The following is a 21,628-nucleotide window of genomic DNA, read 5'->3' as shown; positions in this document are numbered from 1 at the left end:
CAAATAATCCAGGGTTCCCTCAGGGTCCTAAACAGTCTTAAATTTAATAATCGGAAATTTAGGCCTAAAAAATACTTAGTCTTGAATTTGATTTAGTTGGGTCTTACATATGAATTAGATTAGGAAGCTACTTCCCGATAACTTGCTCTCCAGCCGGTCCTGATTACCAGCTCCGCTACAGGTGTTTGTGCTAAAACACGGCTCTGACAACTTCTCTCTGTTAATGTTCTTTCATCAACATTATATATTAACATTACACTAATAACATTGCCCACGAGTATATTCTGAGTAGGGGCTGCAAGGAGAAGTTGGCTGAGCTTGAGACAATTGAAAAGGAGATTGTGGCCTAGGCAGCAGGTTTATGTACAGTTGGGATGTTTAATTTTCTTCTCTGGACATTTTTTTTGGAACGTACTTTTTTCTCTATGCTGAAAGAATCGTTTATTGAACTCAAACTTGGTAACTGTTTGACAAACAAAAGCATCCTTATTGACTAGAAGGCTAAGTTATTTCTGATTCTGTTACTATTTTGGACCATTTTGGATTTCCAACTGCTGTAAGTCCAGGGATACAGTCTTTGCCTCAGTGCAGGGCCTGCTAGCTGTCGCCTGTAGTCCTTCTCAACCAGGTCTACAGACCCACGCACACACAGTTCTGTGTACTCCTATGTTCAGTCATTATGTTGAGCGGAATCCATTTTCTTTGCAAGTAATTCTGGGACTTATTTCTTCTTTCATAGTAATATTTCTTTTTTGCCAGTATAGCTTTGAAATAGGTCTTAAATTGAACTTGTTAAAACCTGTAGGAACACTGTAATCAAATATTGCAAAATTTAAATATCCCCAAACAATTTACACAGCCACGGCTGCAGCGACGACCGCAGCAACGACCACCACAGGTGGAGCAACGACCGCAGCGACTACCACCACAGGTGGAGCAACGACCGCAGCGACTACCACCACAGCTGCAGCAACGACCACCACAGGTGCAGCGACGACCGCCGCTCCGACAACCACCACGGCTGCAGCGACTACCACCACGCCTGCAGCGACGACCGAAGCGACTACCACCACAGGTGCAGTGACGACCGCTGCGCCGACCACCACAGGTGCAGCAACGACCACCGCAGGTGCAGCAACGACCACAACGGCTGCAGTGACGACCGCCGCGCCGACAACCACAGGTGCAGCAACAAACACCACAAGAAAATAGAATATAGTCACAATATAAACCGTACAATCTAAAAAATGTCAATATTTTATACTGTGAATAGTGGATTTAATATTTCTCAAATAATCCAGGGTTCCCTCAGGGTCCTAAACAGTCTTAAATTTAATAATCGGAAATTTAGGACTAAAAAATACTTAGTCTTGAATTTGATTTAGTTGGGTCTTAAATATGAATTAGATTAGGAAGCTACTTCCCGATAACTTGCTCTCCAGCCGGTCCTGATTACCAGCTCCGCTCCAGGTGTGTGTGCTAAAACACGGCTCTGACAACTTCTCTCTGTTAATGTTCTTTCATCAAAATTATATATTAACATTACACTAATAACATTGCCCACGAGTATATTCTGAGTAGGGGCTGCAAGGAGAAGTTGGCTGAGCTTTAGACAATTGAAAAGGAGATTGTGGCCTAGGCAGCAGGTTTATGTACAGTTGGGATGTTTAATTTTCTTCTCTGGACATTTTTTTTGGAACGTACTTTTTTCTCTATGCTGAAAGAATCGTTTATTGAACTCAAACTTGGTAACTGTTTGACAAACAAAAGCATCCTTATTGACTAGAAGGCTAAGTTATTTCTGATTCTGTTACTATTTTGGACCATTTTGGATTTCCAACTGCTGTAAGTCCAGGGATACAATCTTTGCCTCAGTGCAGGGCCTGCTAGCTGTCGCTTGTAGTCCTTCTCAACCAGGTCTACAGACCCACGCACACACAGTTCTGTGTCCATCCATTTTCTTTGCAAGTAATTCTGGGACTTATTTCTTCTTTCATAGTAATATTTCTTTTTTGCCAGTATAGCTGTGAAATAGGTCTTAAATTGAACTTGTTAAAACCTGTAGGAACACTGTAATCAAATATTGCAAAATTTAAATATCCCCAAACAATTTACACAGCCACGGCTGCAGCGACGACCGCCGCGCCGACGACTGCCGCGCCGACCACCACCACGGCTGCAGCGACAACCGCAGCGACTACCACCACAGGTGCAGCAACGACCGCAGCGACTACCACCACAGGTGCAGCAACGACCGCAGCGACTACCACCACAGGTGCAGCAACGACCACCACAGTTGCAGCGACGACCACCACAGGTGCAGCGACGACCGCCGCTCCGACAACCACCACGGCTGCAGCGACTACCACCACGCCTGCAGCGACGACCGCAGCGACTACCACCACAGGTGCAGCGACGACCACCACAGGTGCAGCGACGACCACCACAGGTGCAGCAACGACCACAACGGCTGCAGCGACGACCGCCGCGCCGACGACCACCACAGGTGCAGCAACGACCACCACAGGTGCAGCAACGACCACCACAGGTGCAGCAACGACCACCACGGCTGCAGCGACTACCGCGGCGACTACCACCACAGGTGCAGCGACTACCACCACGCCTGCAGCGACAACCGCCGCGCCGACCACCACAGGTGCAGCAACGACCGCAGCGACTACCACCACAGGTGCAGCAACGACCACCACAGTTGCAGCGACGACCACCACAGGTGCAGCGACGACCACCACAGGTGCAGCGACGACCACCACAGGTGCAGCAACGACCACAACGGCTGCAGCGACGACCGCCGCGCCGACGACCACCACAGGTGCAGCAACGACCACCACGGGTGCAGCAACGACCACCACGGCTGCAGCGACTACCGCGGCGACTACCACCACAGGTGCAGCGACTACCACCACGCCTGCAGCGACAACCGCCGCGCCGACCACCACAGCTGCAGCAACGACCACCGCAGCTGCAGCGACGACCGCCGCTCCGACAACCACCACGGCTGCAGCGACGACCGCCGCGCCGACGACCACCACAGGTGCAGCAACGACCACCACGGCTGCAGCGACTACCGCGGCGACTACCACCACAGGTGCAGCGACAACCGCCGCGCCGACCACCACAGGTGCAGCAACGACCACCACGGCTGCAGCGACGACCGCCGCTCCGACTTCCACCACGGCTGCAGCGACAACCGCTGCTCCGACAACCACCACGGCTGCAGCGACGACCGCCGCGCCGACGACCACCACAGGTGCAGCAACGACCACCACAGGTGCAGCAACGACCACCACAGGTGCAGCAACGACCACCACGGCTGCAGCGACTACCGCGGCGACTACCACCACAGGTGCAGCGACTACCACCACGCCTGCAGCGACAACCGCCGCGCCGACCACCACAGGTGCAGCAACGACCGCAGCGACTACCACCACAGGTGCAGCAACGACCACCACAGTTGCAGCGACGACCACCACAGGTGCAGCGACGACCACCACAGGTGCAGCGACGACCACCACAGGTGCAGCGACGACCACCACAGGTGCAGCAACGACCACAACGGCTGCAGCGACGACCGCCGCGCCGACGACCACCACAGGTGCAGCAACGACCACCACGGGTGCAGCAACGACCACCACGGCTGCAGCGACTACCGCGGCGACTACCACCACAGGTGCAGCGACTACCACCACGCCTGCAGCGACAACCGCCGCGCCGACCACCACAGCTGCAGCAACGACCACCGCAGCTGCAGCGACGACCGCCGCTCCGACAACCACCACGGCTGCAGCGACGACCGCCGCGCCGACGACCACCACAGGTGCAGCAACGACCACCACGGCTGCAGCGACTACCGCGGCGACTACCACCACAGGTGCAGCGACAACCGCCGCGCCGACCACCACAGGTGCAGCAACGACCACCACGGCTGCAGCGACGACCGCCGCTCCGACTTCCACCACGGCTGCAGCGACAACCGCTGCTCCGACAACCACCACGGCTGCAGCGACGACCGCCGCGCCGACGACCACCACAGGTGCAGCAACGACCACCACAGGTGCAGCAACGACCACCACGGCTGCAGCGACTACCGCGGCGACTACCACCACAGGTGCAGCGACTACCACCACGCCTGCAGCGACAACCGCCGCGCCGACCACCACAGCTGCAGCAACGACCACCACAGCTGCAGCGACGACCGCCGCTCCGACTTCCACCACGGCTGCAGCGGCAACCGCCGCGCCGACAACCACCACGGCTGCAGCGACGACCGCCGCTCCGACAACCACCACGGCTGCAGCGACGACCGCCGCGCCGACGACCACCACAGGTGCAGCAACGACCACCACAGGTGCAGCAACGACCACCACGGCTGCAGCGACTACCGCGGCGACTACCACCACAGGTGCAGCGACAACCGCCGCGCCGACCACCACAGGTGCAGCAACGACCACCACGGCTGCAGCGACGACCGCCGCTCCGACTTCCACCACGGCTGCAGCGACAACCGCCGCGCCGACCACCACAGCTGCAGCGACAACCGCCGCTCCGACAACCACCACGGCTGCAGCGACTACCACCACGCCTGCAGCGACAACCGCCGCGCTGACCACCACAGGTGCAGCAACGACCACCACGGCTGCAGCGACGACCGCCGCTCCGACTTCCACCACGGCTGCAGCGACGACCGCAGCGACTACCACCACAGGTGCAGCTACTACCACCACAGGTGCAGCGACTACCACCACAGGTGCAGCGACTACCACCACAGGTGCAGCGACGACCACCACAGGTGCAGCGACGACCACCACAGGTGCAGCAACGACCACCACAGGTGCAGCAACGACCACCACAGGTGCAGCAACGACCACAACGGCTGCAGCGACGACCGCCGCGCCGACGACCACCACAGGTGCAGCAACGACCACCACAGGTGCAGCAACAACCACCACGGCTGCAGCGACTACCGCGGCGACTACCACCACAGGTGCAGCGACTACCACCACGCCTGCAGCGACAACCGCCGCGCCGACCACCACAGGTGCAGCAACGACCACCACGGCTGCAGCGACGACCGCCGCTCCGACTTCCACCACGGCTGCAGCGACAACCGCCGCGCCGACCACCACAGCTGCAGCGACAACCGCCGCTCCGACAACCACCACGGCTGCAGCGACTACCACCACGCCTGCAGCGACAACCGCCGCGCTGACCACCACAGGTGCAGCAACGACCACCACGGCTGCAGCGACGACCGCCGCTCCGACTTCCACCACGGCTGCAGCGACGACCGCAGCGACTACCACCACAGGTGCAGCTACTACCACCACAGGTGCAGCTACTACCACCACAGGTGCAGCGACTACCACCACAGGTGCAGCGACGACCACCACAGGTGCAGCGACGACCACCACAGGTGCAGCAACGACCACCACAGGTGCAGCAACGACCACCACAGGTGCAGCAACGACCACAACGGCTGCAGCGACGACCGCCGCGCCGACGACCACCACAGGTGCAGCAACGACCACCACAGGTGCAGCAACAACCACCACGGCTGCAGCGACTACCGCGGCGACTACCACCACAGGTGCAGCGACTACCACCACGCCTGCAGCGACAACCGCCGCGCCGACCACCACAGGTGCAGCAACAACCACCACGGCTGCAGCGACGACCGCCGCTCCGACTTCCACCACGGCTGCAGCGACAACCGCCGCGCCGACCACCACAGCTGCAGCGACGACCGCCGCTCCGACAACCACCACGGCTGCAGCGACTACCACCACGCCTGCAGCGACGACCGCAGCGACTACCACCACAGGTGCAGCGACTACCACCACAGGTGCAGCGACTACCACCACAGGTGTAGCGACTACCACCACAGGTGCAGCAACCACAGGTGCAGCAACGACCACCACAGGTGCAGCAACGACCACCACAGGTGCAGCGACTACCACCACGCCTGCAGCGACAACCGCCGCGCCGACCACCACAGGTGCAGCAACGACCACCACGGCTGCAGCGACGACCGCCGCTCCGACTTCCACCACGGCTGCAGCGACAACCGCTGCTCCGACAACCACCACGGCTGCAGCGACGACCGCCGCGCCGACGACCACCACAGGTGCAGCAACGACCACCACAGGTGCAGCAACGACCACCACAGGTGCAGCAACGACCACCACGGCTGCAGCGACTACCGCGGCGACTACCACCACAGGTGCAGCGACTACCACCACGCCTGCAGCGACAACCGCCGCGCCGACCACCACAGGTGCAGCAACGACCACCACGGCTGCAGCGACGACCGCCGCTCCGACTTCCACCACGGCTGCAGCGACAACCGCCGCGCCGACCACCACAGCTGCAGCGACGACCGCCGCTCCGACAACCACCACGGCTGCAGCGACTACCACCACGCCTGCAGCGACAACCGCCGCGCCGACCACCACAGGTGCAGCAACGACCACCACGGCTGCAGCGACGACCGCCGCTCCGACTTCCACCACGGCTGCAGCGACAACCGCCGCGCCGACCACCACAGCTGCAGCGACAACCGCCGCTCCGACAACCACCACGGCTGCAGCGACTACCACCACGCCTGCAGCGACAACCGCCGTGCCGACCACCACAGGTGCAGCAACGACCACCACGGCTGCAGCGACGACCGCCGCTCCGACTTCCACCACGGCTGCAGCGACGACCGCCACCGCTCCGACAACCACCACGGCTGCAGCGACTACCACCACGCCTGCAGCGACGACCGCAGCGACTACCACCACAGGTGCAGCGACTACCACCACAGGTGCAGCAACGACCACCACGGCTGCAGCGACTACCGCGGCGACTACCACCACAGGTGCAGCAACCACAGGTGCAGCAACGACCACCACAGGTGCAGCAACGACCACCACAGCGACGACCGCCGCTCCGACTTCCACCACGGCTGCAGCGACAACCGCCGCGCCGACCACCACAGCTGCAGCGACAACCGCCGCTCCGACAACCACCACGGCTGCAGCGACTACCACCACGCCTGCAGCGACAACCGCCGCGCCGACCACCACAGGTGCAGCAACGACCACCACGGCTGCAGCGACGACCGCCGCTCCGACTTCCACCACGGCTGCAGCGACAACCGCCACGCCGACCACCACAGCTGCAGCGACGACCGCCGCTCCGACAACCACCACGGCTGCAGCGACTACCACCACGCCTGCAGCGACGACCGCAGCGACTACCACCACAGGTGCAGCAACGACCACCACAGGTGCAGCAACGACCACCACAGGTGCAGCAACGACCACCACGGCTGCAGCGACTACCGCGGCGACTACCACCACAGGTGCAGAGACTACCACCACGCCTGCAGCGACAACCGCCGCGCCGACCACCACAGCTGCAGCAACGACCACCACGGCTGCAGCGACGACCGCCGCTCCGACTTCCACCACAGGTGCAGCGACTACCACCACAGGTGCAGCGACTACCACCACAGGTGCAGCGACTACCACCACAGGTGCAGCGACGACCACCACAGGTGCAGCAACGACCACCACAGGTGCAGCAACGACCACAACGGCTGCAGCGACGACCGCCGCGCCGACGACCACCACAGGTGCAGCAACGACCACCACAGGTGCAGCAACAACCACCACGGCTGCAGCGACTACCGCGGCGACTACCACCACAGGTGCAGCGACTACCACCACGCCTGCAGCGACAACCGCCGCGCCTACCACCACAGGTGCAGCAACAACCACCACGGCTGCAGCGACGACCGCCGCTCCGACTTCCACCACGGCTGCAGCGACAACCGCCGCGCCGACCACCACAGCTGCAGCGACGACCGCCGCTCCGACAACCACCACGGCTGCAGCGACTACCACCACGCCTGCAGCGACGACCGCAGCGACTACCACCACAGGTGCAGCGACTACCACCACAGGTGCAGCGACTACCACCACAGGTGTAGCGACTACCACCACAGGTGCAGCAACCACAGGTGCAGCAACGACCACCACAGGTGCAGCAACGACCACCACAGGTGCAGCAACGACCACCACAGGTGCAGCGACTACCACCACGCCTGCAGCGACAACCGCCGCGCCGACCACCACAGGTGCAGCAACGACCACCACAGGTGCAGCAACGACCACCACAGGTGCAGCAACGACCACCACGGCTGCAGCGACTACCGCAGCGACTACCACCACAGGTGCAGCGACTACCACCACGCCTGCAGCGACAACCGCCGCGCCGACCACCACAGGTGCAGCAACGACCACCACGGCTGCAGCGACGACCGCCGCTCCGACTTCCACCACGGCTGCAGCGACAACCGCCGCGCCGACCACCACAGCTGCAGCGACGACCGCCGCTCCGACAACCACCACGGCTGCAGCGACTACCACCACGCCTGCAGCGACAACCGCCGCGCCGACTTCCACCACGGCTGCAGCGACGACCGCCACCGCTCCGACAACCACCACGGCTGCAGCGACGACCGCCGCTCCGACTTCCACCACGGCTGCAGCGACGACCGCCACCGCTCCGACAACCACCACGGCTGCAGCGACTACCACCACGCCTGCAGCGACGACCGCAGCGACTACCACCACAGGTGCAGCGACTACCACCACAGGTGCAGCAACGACCACCACGGCTGCAGCGACTACCGCGGCGACTACCACCACAGGTGCAGCGACTACCACCACGCCTGCAGCGACAACCGCCGCGCCGACCACCACAGGTGCAGCAACGACCGCCGCTCCGACTTCCACCACGGCTGCAGCGACAACCGCCGCGCCGACCACCACAGCTGCAGCGACGACCGCCGCTCCGACAACCACCACGCCTGCAGCGACTACCGCAGCGACTACCACCACAGGTGCAGCGACTACCACAGGTGCAGCAACGACCACCACGGCTGCAGCGACTACCACCACGCCTGCAGCGACAACCGCCGCGCCGACCACCACAGGTGCAGCAACGACCACCACGGCTGCAGCGACGACCGCCGCTCCGACTTCCACCACGGCTGCAGCGACAACCGCCGCTCCGACAACCACCACGGCTGCAGCGACGACCGCCGCGCCGACGACCACCACAGGTGCAGCAACGACCACCACGGCTGCAGCGACTACCGCGGCGACTACCACCACAGGTGCAGCGACTACCACCACGCCTGCAGCGACGACCGCAGCGACCACCACGGCTGCAGCGACGACCGCCGCTCCGACTTCCACCACGGCTGCAGCGACAACCGCCGCGCCGACCACCACAGCTGCAGCGACGACCGCCGCTCCGACAACCACCACGGCTGCAGCGACTACCACCACGCCTGCAGCGACAACCGCCGCGCCGACCACCACAGGTGCAGCAACGACCACCACGGCTGCAGCGACGACCGCCGCTCCGACTTCCACCACGGCTGCAGCGACAACCGCCGCGCCGACCACCACAGCTGCAGCGACGACCGCCGCTCCGACAACCACCACGGCTGCAGCGACTACCACCACGCCTGCAGCGACGACCGAAGCGACTACCACCACAGGTGCAGTGACGACCGCTGCGCCGACCACCACAGGTGCAGCAACGACCACCGCAGGTGCAGCAACGACCACAACGGCTGCAGTGACGACCGCCGCGCCGACAACCACAGGTGCAGCAACAAACACCACAAGAAAATAGAATATAGTCACAATATAAACCGTACAATCTAAAAAATGTCAATATTTTATACTGTGAATAGTGGATTTAATATTTACAAATAATCCAGGGTTCCCTCAGGGTCCTAAACAGTCTTAAATTTAATAATCGGAAATTTAGGCCTAAAAAATACTTAGTCTTGAATTTGATTTAGTTGGGTCTTAAATATGAATTAGATTAGGAAGCTACTTCCCGATAACTTGCTCTCCAGCCGGTCCTGATTACCAGCTCCGCTCCAGGTGTGTGTGCTAAAACACGGCTCTGACAACTTCTCTCTGTTAATGTTCTTTCATCAAAATTATATATTAACATTACACTAATAACATTGCCCACGAGTATATTCTGAGTAGGGGCTGCAAGGAGAAGTTGGCTGAGCTTTAGACAATTGAAAAGGAGATTGTGGCCTAGGCAGCAGGTTTATGTACAGTTGGGATGTTTAATTTTCTTCTCTGGACATTTTTTTTGGAACGTACTTTTTTCTCTATGCTGAAAGAATCGTTTATTGAACTCAAACTTGGTAACTGTTTGACAAACAAAAGCATCCTTATTGACTAGAAGGCTAAGTTATTTCTGATTCTGTTACTATTTTGGACCATTTTGGATTTCCAACTGCTGTAAGTCCAGGGATACAATCTTTGCCTCAGTGCAGGGCCTGCTAGCTGTCGCTTGTAGTCCTTCTCAACCAGGTCTACAGACCCACGCACACACAGTTCTGTGTCCATCCATTTTCTTTGCAAGTAATTCTGGGACTTATTTCTTCTTTCATAGTAATATTTCTTTTTTGCCAGTATAGCTGTGAAATAGGTCTTAAATTGAACTTGTTAAAACCTGTAGGAACACTGTAATCAAATATTGCAAAATTTAAATATCCCCAAACAATTTACACAGCCACGGCTGCAGCGACGACCGCCGCGCCGACGACTGCCGCGCCGACCACCACCACGGCTGCAGCGACAACCGCAGCGACTACCACCACAGGTGCAGCAACGACCGCAGCGACTACCACCACAGGTGCAGCAACGACCACCACAGGTGCAACGACGACCACCACAGGTGCAGCGACGACCACCACAGGTGCAGCAACGACCACAACGGCTGCAGCGACGACCGCCGCGCCGACGACCACCACAGGTGCAGCAACGACCACCACAGGTGCAGCAACGACCACCACGGCTGCAGCGACTACCGCGGCGACTACCACCACAGGTGCAGCGACTACCACCACGCCTGCAGCGACAACCGCCGCGCCGACCACCACAGGTGCAGCAACGACCACCACGGCTGCAGCGACGACCGCCGCTCCGACAACCACCACGCCTGCAGCGACAACCGCCGCGCTGACCACCACAGGTGCAGCAACGACCGCCGCTCCGACTTCCACCACGGCTGCAGCGACAACCGCCGCGCCGACCACCACGGCTGCAGCGCCGACCGCCGCGCCGACGACCACCACAGGTGCAGCAACGACCACCACAGGTGCAGCAACGACCACCACGGCTGCAGCGACTACCGCGGCGACTACCACCACAGGTGCAGCGACAACCGCCGCGCCGACCACCACAGGTGCAGCAACGACCACCACGGCTGCAGCGACGACCGCCGCTCCGACTTCCACCACGGCTGCAGCGACAACCGCCGCGCCGACCACCACAGCTGCAGCGACAACCGCCGCTCCGACAACCACCATGGCTGCAGCGACTACCACCACGCCTGCAGCGACAACCGCCGCGCTGACCACCACAGGTGCAGCAACGACCACCACGGCTGCAGCGACGACCGCAGCGACTACCACCACAGGTGCAGCGACTACCACCACAGGTGCAGCAACGACCACCGCAGCTGCAGCGACGACCGCCGCTCCGACAACCACCACGGCTGCAGCGACGACCGCCGCGCCGACGACCACCACAGGTGCAGCAACGACCACCACGGCTGCAGCGACTACCGCGGCGACTACCACCACAGGTGCAGCGACAACCGCCGCGCCGACCACCACAGGTGCAGCAACGACCACCACGGCTGCAGCGACGACCGCCGCTCCGACTTCCACCACGGCTGCAGCGACGACCGCCGCGCCGACGACCACCACAGGTGCAGCAACGACCACCACAGGTGCAGCAACGACCACCACGGCTGCAGCGACTACCGCGGCGACTACCACCACAGGTGCAGCGACTACCACCACGCCTGCAGCGACAACCGCCGCGCCGACCACCACAGGTGCAGCAACGACCACCACGGCTGCAGCGACGACCGCCGCTCCGACAACCACCACGCCTGCAGCGACAACCGCCGCGCTGACCACCACAGGTGCAGCAACGACCGCCGCTCCGACTTCCACCACGGCTGCAGCGACAACCGCCGCGCCGACCACCACGGCTGCAGCGACGACCGCCGCGCCGACGACCACCACAGGTGCAGCAACGACCACCACAGGTGCAGCAACGACCACCACGGCTGCAGCGACTACCGCGGCGACTACCACCACAGGTGCAGCGACAACCGCCGCGCCGACCACCACAGGTGCAGCAACGACCACCACGGCTGCAGCGACGACCGCCGCTCCGACTTCCACCACGGCTGCAGCGACAACTGCCGCGCCGACCACCACAGCTGCCGCGACAACCGCCGCTCCGACAACCACCATGGCTGCAGCGACTACCACCACGCCTGCAGCGACAACCGCCGCGCTGACCACCACAGGTGCAGCAACGACCACCACAGGTGCAGCAACGACCACCACGGCTGCAGCGACTACCGCGGCGACTACCACCACAGGTGCAGAGACTACCACCACGGCTGCAGCGACGACCGCCGCTCCGACAACAACCACGGCTGCAGCGACGACCGCCGTGCCGACGACCACCACAGGTGCAGCGACTACCACCACGCCTGCAGCGACAACCGCCGCGCCGACCACCACAGGTGCAGCAACGACCACCACGGCTGCAGCGACGACCGCCGCTCCGACTTCCACCACGTCTGCAGCGACAACCGCCGCGCCGACCACCACAGCTGCAGCGACAACCGCCGCTCCGACAACCACCACGCCTGCAGCGACAACCGCCGCGCCGACCACCACAGGTGCAGCAACGACCACCACGGCTGCAGCGACAACCGCCGCGCCGACCACCACAGCTGCAGCGACGACCGCCGCTCCGACAACCACCACGCCTGCAGCGACTACCACCACGCCTGCAGCGACGACCGCAGCGACTACCACCACAGGTGCAGCAACGACCACAACGGCTGCAGTGACGACCGCCGCGCCGACAACCACAGGTGCAGCAACAAACACCACAAGAAAATAGAATATAGTCACAATATAAACCGTACAAATCTAAAAAATGTCAATATTTTATACTGTGAATAGTGGATTTAATATTTCTCAAATAATCCAGGGTTCCCTCAGGGTCCTAAACAGTCTTAAATTTAATAATCGGAAATTTAGGCCTAAAAAATACTTAGTCTTGAATTTGATTTAGTTGGGTCTTACATATGAATTAGATTAGGAAGCTACTTCCCGATAACTTGCTCTCCAGCCGGTCCTGATTACCAGCTCCACTCCAGGTGTTTGTGCTAAAACACGGCTCTGACAACTTCTCTCTGTTAATGTTCTTTCATCAACATTATATATTAACATTACACTAATAACATTGCCCACGAGTATATTCTGAGTAGGGGCTGCAAGGAGAAGTTGGCTGAGCTTGAGACAATTGAAAAGGAGATTGTGGCCTAGGCAGCAGGTTTATGTACAGTTGGGATGTTTAATTTTCTTCTCTGGACATTTTTTTTGGAACGTACTTTTTTCTCTATGCTGAAAGAATCGTTTATTGAACTCAAACTTGGTAACTGTTTGACAAACAAAAGCATCCTTATTGACTAGAAGGCTAAGTTATTTCTGATTCTGTTACTATTTTGGACCATTTTGGATTTCCAACTGCTGTAAGTCCAGGGATACAGTCTTTGCCTCAGTGCAGGGCCTGCTAGCTGTCGCTTGTAGTCCTTCTCAACCAGGTCTACAGACCCACGCACACACAGTTCTTGGTCCATCCATTTTTTTTGCAAGTAATTCTGGGACTTATTTCTTCTTTCATAGTAATATTTCTTTTTTGCCAGTATAGCTGTGAAATAGGTCTTAAATTGAACTTGTTAAAACCTGTAGGAACACTGTAATCAAATATTGCAAAATTTAAATATCCCCAAACAATTTACACAGCCACGGCTGCAGCGACGACCGCCGCGCCGACGACTGCCGCGCCGACCACCACCACGGCTGCAGCGACGACCGCAGCAACGACCACCACAGGTGCAGCAACGACCACAACGGCTGCAGCGACGACCGCCGCGCCGACGACCACCACAGGTGCAGCAACTACCACCACAGGTGCAGCAACGACCACCACGGCTGCCGCGACTACCGCGGCGACTACCACCACAGGTGCAGCGACTACCACCACGCCTGCAGCGACAACCGCCGCGCCGACCACCACAGGTGCAGCAACGACCACCACGGCTGCAGCGACGACCGCCGCTCCGACTTCCACCACGGCTGCAGCGACAACCGCCGCGCCGACAACCACCACGCCTGCAGCGACTACCGCAGCGACTACCACCACAGGTGCAGCGACTACCACCACAGGTGCAGCGACTACCACCACAGGTGCAGCAACGACCACCACAGGTGCAGCAACGACCACCACAGGTGCAGCAACGACCACAACGGCTGCAGCGACGACCGCCGCGCCGACGACCACCACAGGTGCAGCAACGACCACCACGGCTGCAGCGACTACCGCAGCGACTACCACCACAGGTGCAGCGACTACCACCATGCCTGCAGCGACAACCGCCGCGCCGACCACCACAGGTGCAGCAACGACCACCACAGGTGCAGCGACAACCGCCACGCCGACCACCACAGCTGCAGCGACGACCGCCGCTCCGACAACCACCACGGCTGCAGCGACTACCACCACGCCTGCAGCGACAACCGCCGCGCCGACCACCACAGGTGCAGCAACGACCACCACGGCTGCAGCGACGACCGCCGCTCCGACTTCCACCACGGCTGCAGCGACAACCGCCGCGCCGACCACCACAGCTGCAGCGACAACCGCCGCTCCGACAACCACCACGGCTGCAGCGACTACCACCACGCCGACCACCACAGGTGCAGCAACGACCACCACAGGTGCAGCAACGACCACCACGGCTGCAGCGACGACCGCCGCTCCGACTTCCACCACGGCTGCAGCGACAACCGCCGCGACAACCGCCGCGCCGACCACCACAGCTGCAGCGACGACCGCCGCTCCGACTTCCACCACGGCTGCAGCGACAACCGCCGCGCCTACCACCACGGCTGCAGCGACGACCGCCGCGCCGACGACCACCACAGGTGCAGCAACGACCACCACAGGTGCAGCAACGACCACCACGGCTGCAGCGACAACCGCCGCGCCGACCACCACAGCTGCAGCGACGACCGCCGCTCCGACAACCACCACGGCTGCAGCGACTACCACCACGCCTGCAGCGACGACCGCAGCGACTACCACCACAGGTGCAGTGATGACCGCTGCGCCGACGGCCACCACGTGATGGCCTTGAAACAGCTGTTAAAATAAAAATGAATTTCTACTCAAAAGGCTGAAGTTACATGATTTGAACCTCACATTGCTGAGGCCTGATATTACTGCTATTATTATTAAACACCATACAAACACAAGGAAATAGAATATAGTCGCAATATAAACCGTACAAATCTAAAAAATGTCAATATTTTATACTGTGAATAGTGGATTTAATATTGCTCAAATAATCCAGGGTTCCCTCAGGGTCCTAAACAGTCTTAAATTTAATAATCGGAAATTTAGGCCTAAAAAATACTTAGTCTTGAATTTGATTTAGTTAGGTCTTAAATATGAATTAGATTAGGAAGGTACTTCCCAATAACTTGCTCTCCAGCCGGTCCTGATTACCAGCTCCGCTCCGACTTCCACCACGGCTGCAGCGACAACCGCCGCGCCGACCACCACAGCTGCAGCGACGACCACCGCTCCGACAACCACCACGCCTGCAGCGACGACCGCAGCGACTACCACCACAGGTGCAGCGACTACCACCACAGGTGCAGCGACTACCACCACAGGTGCAGCGACTACCACCACAGGTGCAGCAACGACCACAACGGCTGCAGCGACGACCGCCGCGCCGACGACCACCACAGGTGCAGCAACGACCACCACAGATGCAGCAACGACCACCACGGCTGCAGCGACTACCACCACGCCTGCAGCGACAACCGCCGCGCCGACCACCACAGGTGCAGCAACGACCACCACGGCTGCAGCGACGACCGCCGCTCCGACTTCCACCACGGCTGCAGCGACAACCGCCGCGCCGACCACCACGCCTGCAGCGACGACCGCAGCGACTACCACCACAGGTGCAGTGACGACCGCTGCGCCGACCACCACAGGTGCAGCAACGACCACCACAGGTGCAGCAACGACCACAACGGCTGCAGTGACGACCGCCGCGCCGACAACCACAGGTGCAGCAACAAACTCCGACAACCACCACGCCTGCAGCGACGACCGCAGCGACTACCACCACAGGTGCAGCGACTACCACCACAGGTGCAGCGACTACCACCACAGGTGCAGCAACGACCACCACAGGTGCAGCAACGACCACAACGGCTGCAGCGACGACCGCCGCGCCGACGACCACCACAGGTGCAGCAACGACCACCACAGGTGCAGCAACGACCACCACGGCTGCAGCGACTACCGCGGCGACTACCACCACAGGTGCAGCGACTACCACCACGCCTGCAGCGACAACCGCCGCGCCGACCACCACAGGTGCAGCAACGACCACCACGGCTGCAGCAACGACCGCAGCGACTACCACCACAGGTGCAGCGACTACCACCACAGGTGCAGCAACGACCACAACGGCTGCAGCGACGACCGCCGCGCCGACGACCACCACAGGTGCAGCAACGACCACCACAGGTGCAGCAACGACCACCACGGCTGCAGCGACTACCGCGGCGACTACCACCACAGGTGCAGCGACTACCACCACGCCTGCAGCGACAACCGCCGCGCCGACCACCACAGGTGCAGCAACGACCACCACAGCTGCAGCGACGACCGCCGCTCCGACTTCCACCACGGCTGCAGCGACAACCGCCGCGCCGACCACCACAGCTGCAGCGACGACCGCCGCTCCGACAACCACCACGGCTGCAGCGACTACCACCACGCCTGCAGCGACGACCGCAGCGACTACCACCACAGGTGCAGTGATGACCGCTGCGCCGACGGCCACCACGTGATGGCCTTGAAACAGCTGTTAAAATAAAAATGAATTTCTACTCAAAAGGCTGAAGTTACATGATTTGAACCTCACATTGCTGAGGCCTGATATTACTGCTATTATTATTAAACACCATACAAACACAAGGAAATAGAATATAGTCGCAATATAAACCGTACAAATCTAAAAAATGTCAATATTTTATACTGTGAATAGTGGATTTAATATTGCTCAAATAATCCAGGGTTCCCTCAGGGTCCTAAACAGTCTTAAATTTAATAATCGGAAATTTAGGCCTAAAAAATACTTAGTCTTGAATTTGATTTAGTTAGGTCTTAAATATGAATTAGATTAGGAAGGTACTTCCCAATAACTTGCTCTCCAGCCGGTCCTGATTACCAGCTCCGCTCCGACTTCCACCACGGCTGCAGCGACAACCGCCGCGCCGACCACCACAGCTGCAGCGACGACCACCGCTCCGACAACCACCACGCCTGCAGCGACGACCGCAGCGACTACCACCACAGGTGCAGCGACTACCACCACAGGTGCAGCGACTACCACCACAGGTGCAGCGACTACCACCACAGGTGCAGCAACGACCACAACGGCTGCAGCGACGACCGCCGCGCCGACGACCACCACAGGTGCAGCAACGACCACCACAGGTGCAGCAACGACCACCACGGCTGCAGCGACAACCGCCGCGCCGACCACCACAGGTGCAGCAACGACCACCACGGCTGCAGCGACGACCGCCGCTCCGACTTCCACCACGGCTGCAGCGACAACCGCCGCGCCGACCACCACGCCTGCAGCGACGACCGCAGCGACTACCACCACAGGTGCAGTGACGACCGCTGCGCCGACCACCACAGGTGCAGCAACGACCACCACAGGTGCAGCAACGACCACAACGGCTGCAGTGACGACCGCCGCGCCGACAACCACAGGTGCAGCAACAAACACCACAAGAAAATAGAATATAGTCACAATATAAACCGTACAAATCTAAAAAATGTCAATATTTTATACTGTGAATAGTGGATTTAATATTTCTCAAATAATCCAGGGTTCCCTCAGGGTCCTAAACAGTCTTAAATTTAATAATCGGAAATTTAGGCCTAAAAAATACTTAGTCTTGAATTTGATTTAGTTGGGTCTTACATATGAATTAGATTAGGAAGCTACTTCCCGATAACTTGCTCTCCAGCCGGTCCTGATTACCAGCTCCGCTCCAGGTGTTTGTGCTAAAACACGGCTCTGACAATTTTCTCTGTTAATGTTCTTTCATCAACATTATATATTAACATTACACTAATAACATTGCCCACGAGTATATTCTGAGTAGGGGCTGCAAGTAGAAGTTGGCTGAGCTTGAGACAATTGAAAAGGAGATTGTGGCCTAGGCAGCAGGTTTATGTACAGTTGGGATGTTTAATTTTCTTCTCTGGACATTTTTTTTGGAACGTACTTTTTTCTCTATGCTGAAAGAATCGTTTATTGAACTCAAACTTGGTAACTGTTTGACAAACAAAAGCATCCTTATTGACTAGAAGGCTAAGTTATTTCTGATTCTGTTACTATTTTGGACCATTTTGGATTTCCAACTGCTGTAAGTCCAGGGATACAGTCTTTGCCTCAGTGCAGGGCCTGCTAGCTGTCGCCTGTAGTCCTTCTCAACCAGGTCTACAGACCCACGCACACACAGTTCTGTGTACTCCTATGTTCAGTCATTATGTTGAGCGGGAATCCATTTTCTTTGCAAGTAATTCTGGGACTTATTTCTTCTTTCATAGTAATATTTCTTTTTTGCCAGTATAGCTGTGAAATAGGTCTTAAATTGAACTTGTTAAAACCTGTAGAAACACTGTAATCAAATATTGCAAAATTGAAATATCCCCAAACAATTTACACAGCCACGGCTGCAGCGACGACCGCCGCGCCGACGACTGCCGCGCCGACCACCACCACGGCTGCAGCGACGACCGCAGCAACGACCACCACAGGTGCAGCAACGACCGCAGCGACTACCACCACAGGTGCAGCGACGACCACCACGGCTGCAGCGACTACCGCAGCGACTACCACCACACTTGCAGCAACGACCACAACGGCTGCAGCGACGACCGCCGCTCCGACTTCCACCACGGCTGCAGCGACAACCGCCGCGCCGACCAACACAGCTGCAGCGACGACCGCCGCACCGACCACCGCAGGTGCAACGACCACCACGGCTGCAGCGACGACCGCCGCACCGACCACCACAGGTCCAGCAACGACCACCACGGCTGCAGCGACGACCGCCGAACCGACCACCACAGGTGCAGGAACGACCACCACGGCTGCAGCGACGACCGCCGCACCGACCACCGCAGGTGCAACGACCACCACGGCTGCAGCGATGACCGCCGCACCGACCACCACAGGTGCAGCAACGACCACCACGGCTGCAGCGACGACCGCCGCACATACCACCACAGGTGCAGCAACGACCACCACGCCTGCAGCGACGACCGCAGCGACTACCACCACAGGTGCAGCGACTACCACCACAGGTGCAGCGACTACCACCACAGGTGCAGCAACGACCACCACAGGTGCAGCAACGACCACCACGGCTGCAGCGACTACCGCGGCGACTACCACCACAGGTGCAGCGACTACCACCACGCCTGCAGCGACAACCGCCGCGCCGACCACCACAGGTGCAGCAACGACCACCACGGCTGCAGCGACGACCGCCGCTCCGACTTCCACCACGGCTGCAGCGACAACCGCCGCGACTACCACCACAGGTGCAGCGACTACCACCACAGGTGCAGCGACGACCACCACAGGTGCAGCGACGACCACCACAGGTGCAGCAACGACCACAACGGCTGCAGCGACGACCGCCGCGCCGACGACCACCACAGGTGCAGCAACGACCACCACAGGTGCAGCAACGACCACCACGGCTGCAGCGACTACCGTGGCGACTACCACCACAGGTGCAGAGACTACCACCACGCCTGCAGCGACAACCGCCGCGCCGACCACCACAGCTGCAGCAACGACCACCACGGCTGCAGCGACGACCGCCGCTCCGACTTCCACCACGGCTGCAGCGACAACCGCCGCGCCGACCACCACAGCTGCAGCAACGACCACCACGGCTGCAGCGACAACCGCCGCGCCGACCACCACAGCTGCATCGACGACCGCCGCTCCGACAACCACCACGCCTGCAGCGACTACCACCACGCCTGCAGCGACGACCGCAGCGACTACCACCACAGGTGCAGTGACGACCGCTGCGCCGACCACCACAGGTGCAGCAACGACCACCACAGGTGCAGCAACGACCACAACGGCTGCAGTGACGACCGCCGAGCCGACAACCACAGGTGCAGCAACAAACACCACAAGAAAATAGAATATAGTCACAATATAAACCGTACAAATCTAAAAAATGTCAATATTTTATACTGTGAATAGTGGATTTAATATTTCTCAAATAATCCAGGGTTCCCTCAGGGTCCTAAACAGTCTTAAATTTAATAATCGGAAATTTAGGCCTAAAAAATACTTAGTCTTGAATTTGATTTAGTTGGGTCTTACATATGAATTAGATTAGGAAGCTACTTCCCGATAACTTGCTCTCCAGCCGGTCCTGATTACCAGCTCCGCTCCAGGTGTTTGTGCTAAAACACGGCTCTGACAACTTCTCTCTGTTAATGTTCTTTCATCAACATTATATATTAACATTACACTAATAACATTGCCCACGAGTATATTCTGAGTAGGGGCTGCAAGGAGAAGTTGGCTGAGCTTGAGACAATTGAAAAGGAGATTGTGGCCTAGGCAGCAGGTTTATGTACAGTTGGGATGTTTAATTTTCTTCTCTGGACATTTTTTTTGGAACGTACTTTTTTCTCTATGCTGAAAGAATCGTTTATTGAACTCAAACTTGGTAACTGTTTGACAAACAAAAGCATCCTTATTGACTAGAAGGCTAAGTTATTTCTGATTCTGTTACTATTTTGGACCATTTTGGATTTCCAACTGCTGTAAGTCCAGGGATACAGTCTTTGCCTCAGTGCAGGGCCTGCTAGCTGTCGCCTGTAGTCCTTCTCAACCAGGTCTACAGACCCACGCACACACAGTTCTGTGTACTCCTATGTTCAGTCATTATGTTGAGCGGGAATCCATTTTCTTTGCAAGTAATTCTGGGACTTATTTCTTCTTTCATAGTAATATTTCTTTTTTGCCAGTATAGCTGTGAAATAGGTCTTAAATTGAACTTGTTAAAACCTGTAGAAACACTGTAATCAAATATTGCAAAATTTAAATATCCCCAAACAATTTACACAGCCACGGCTGCAGCGACGACCGCCGCGCCGACGACTGCCGCGCCGACCACCACCACGGCTGCAGCGACGACCGCAGCAACGACCACCACAGGTGGAGCAACGACCGCAGCGACTACCACCACAGGTGCAGCAACGACCGCAGCGACTACCACCACAGGTGCAGCAACGACCACCACAGTTGCAGCAACGACCACCACAGGTGCAGCAACGAC

General features: G+C 59.0%; 1 protein-coding gene across 1 annotated transcript in view; it reads left to right on the top strand.

The window, feature by feature from the left end:
- The first annotated feature begins 679 nt into the window (after positions 1-679).
- LOC133967109 (histidine-rich protein PFHRP-II-like) overlaps positions 680-21,628 on the top strand; it is a 69,552-nt gene continuing 48,603 nt past the window's right edge. Inside the window, exons 1-4 of the mRNA XM_062402341.1 lie at positions 680-708; positions 860-1,183; positions 2,120-2,407; positions 16,863-17,076. Coding sequence (XP_062258325.1) covers positions 680-708; positions 860-1,183; positions 2,120-2,407; positions 16,863-17,076 — 855 coding nt within the window. The remainder of the gene's footprint in view (positions 709-859; positions 1,184-2,119; positions 2,408-16,862; positions 17,077-21,628) is intronic.

The sequence above is a fragment of the Platichthys flesus genome, chromosome 13 (assembly GCF_949316205.1).
Source record: "Platichthys flesus chromosome 13, fPlaFle2.1, whole genome shotgun sequence".
Lineage (NCBI taxonomy): Eukaryota > Metazoa > Chordata > Actinopteri > Pleuronectiformes > Pleuronectidae > Platichthys > Platichthys flesus.
This window is presented reverse-complemented; position numbering and strand designations above follow the sequence as displayed.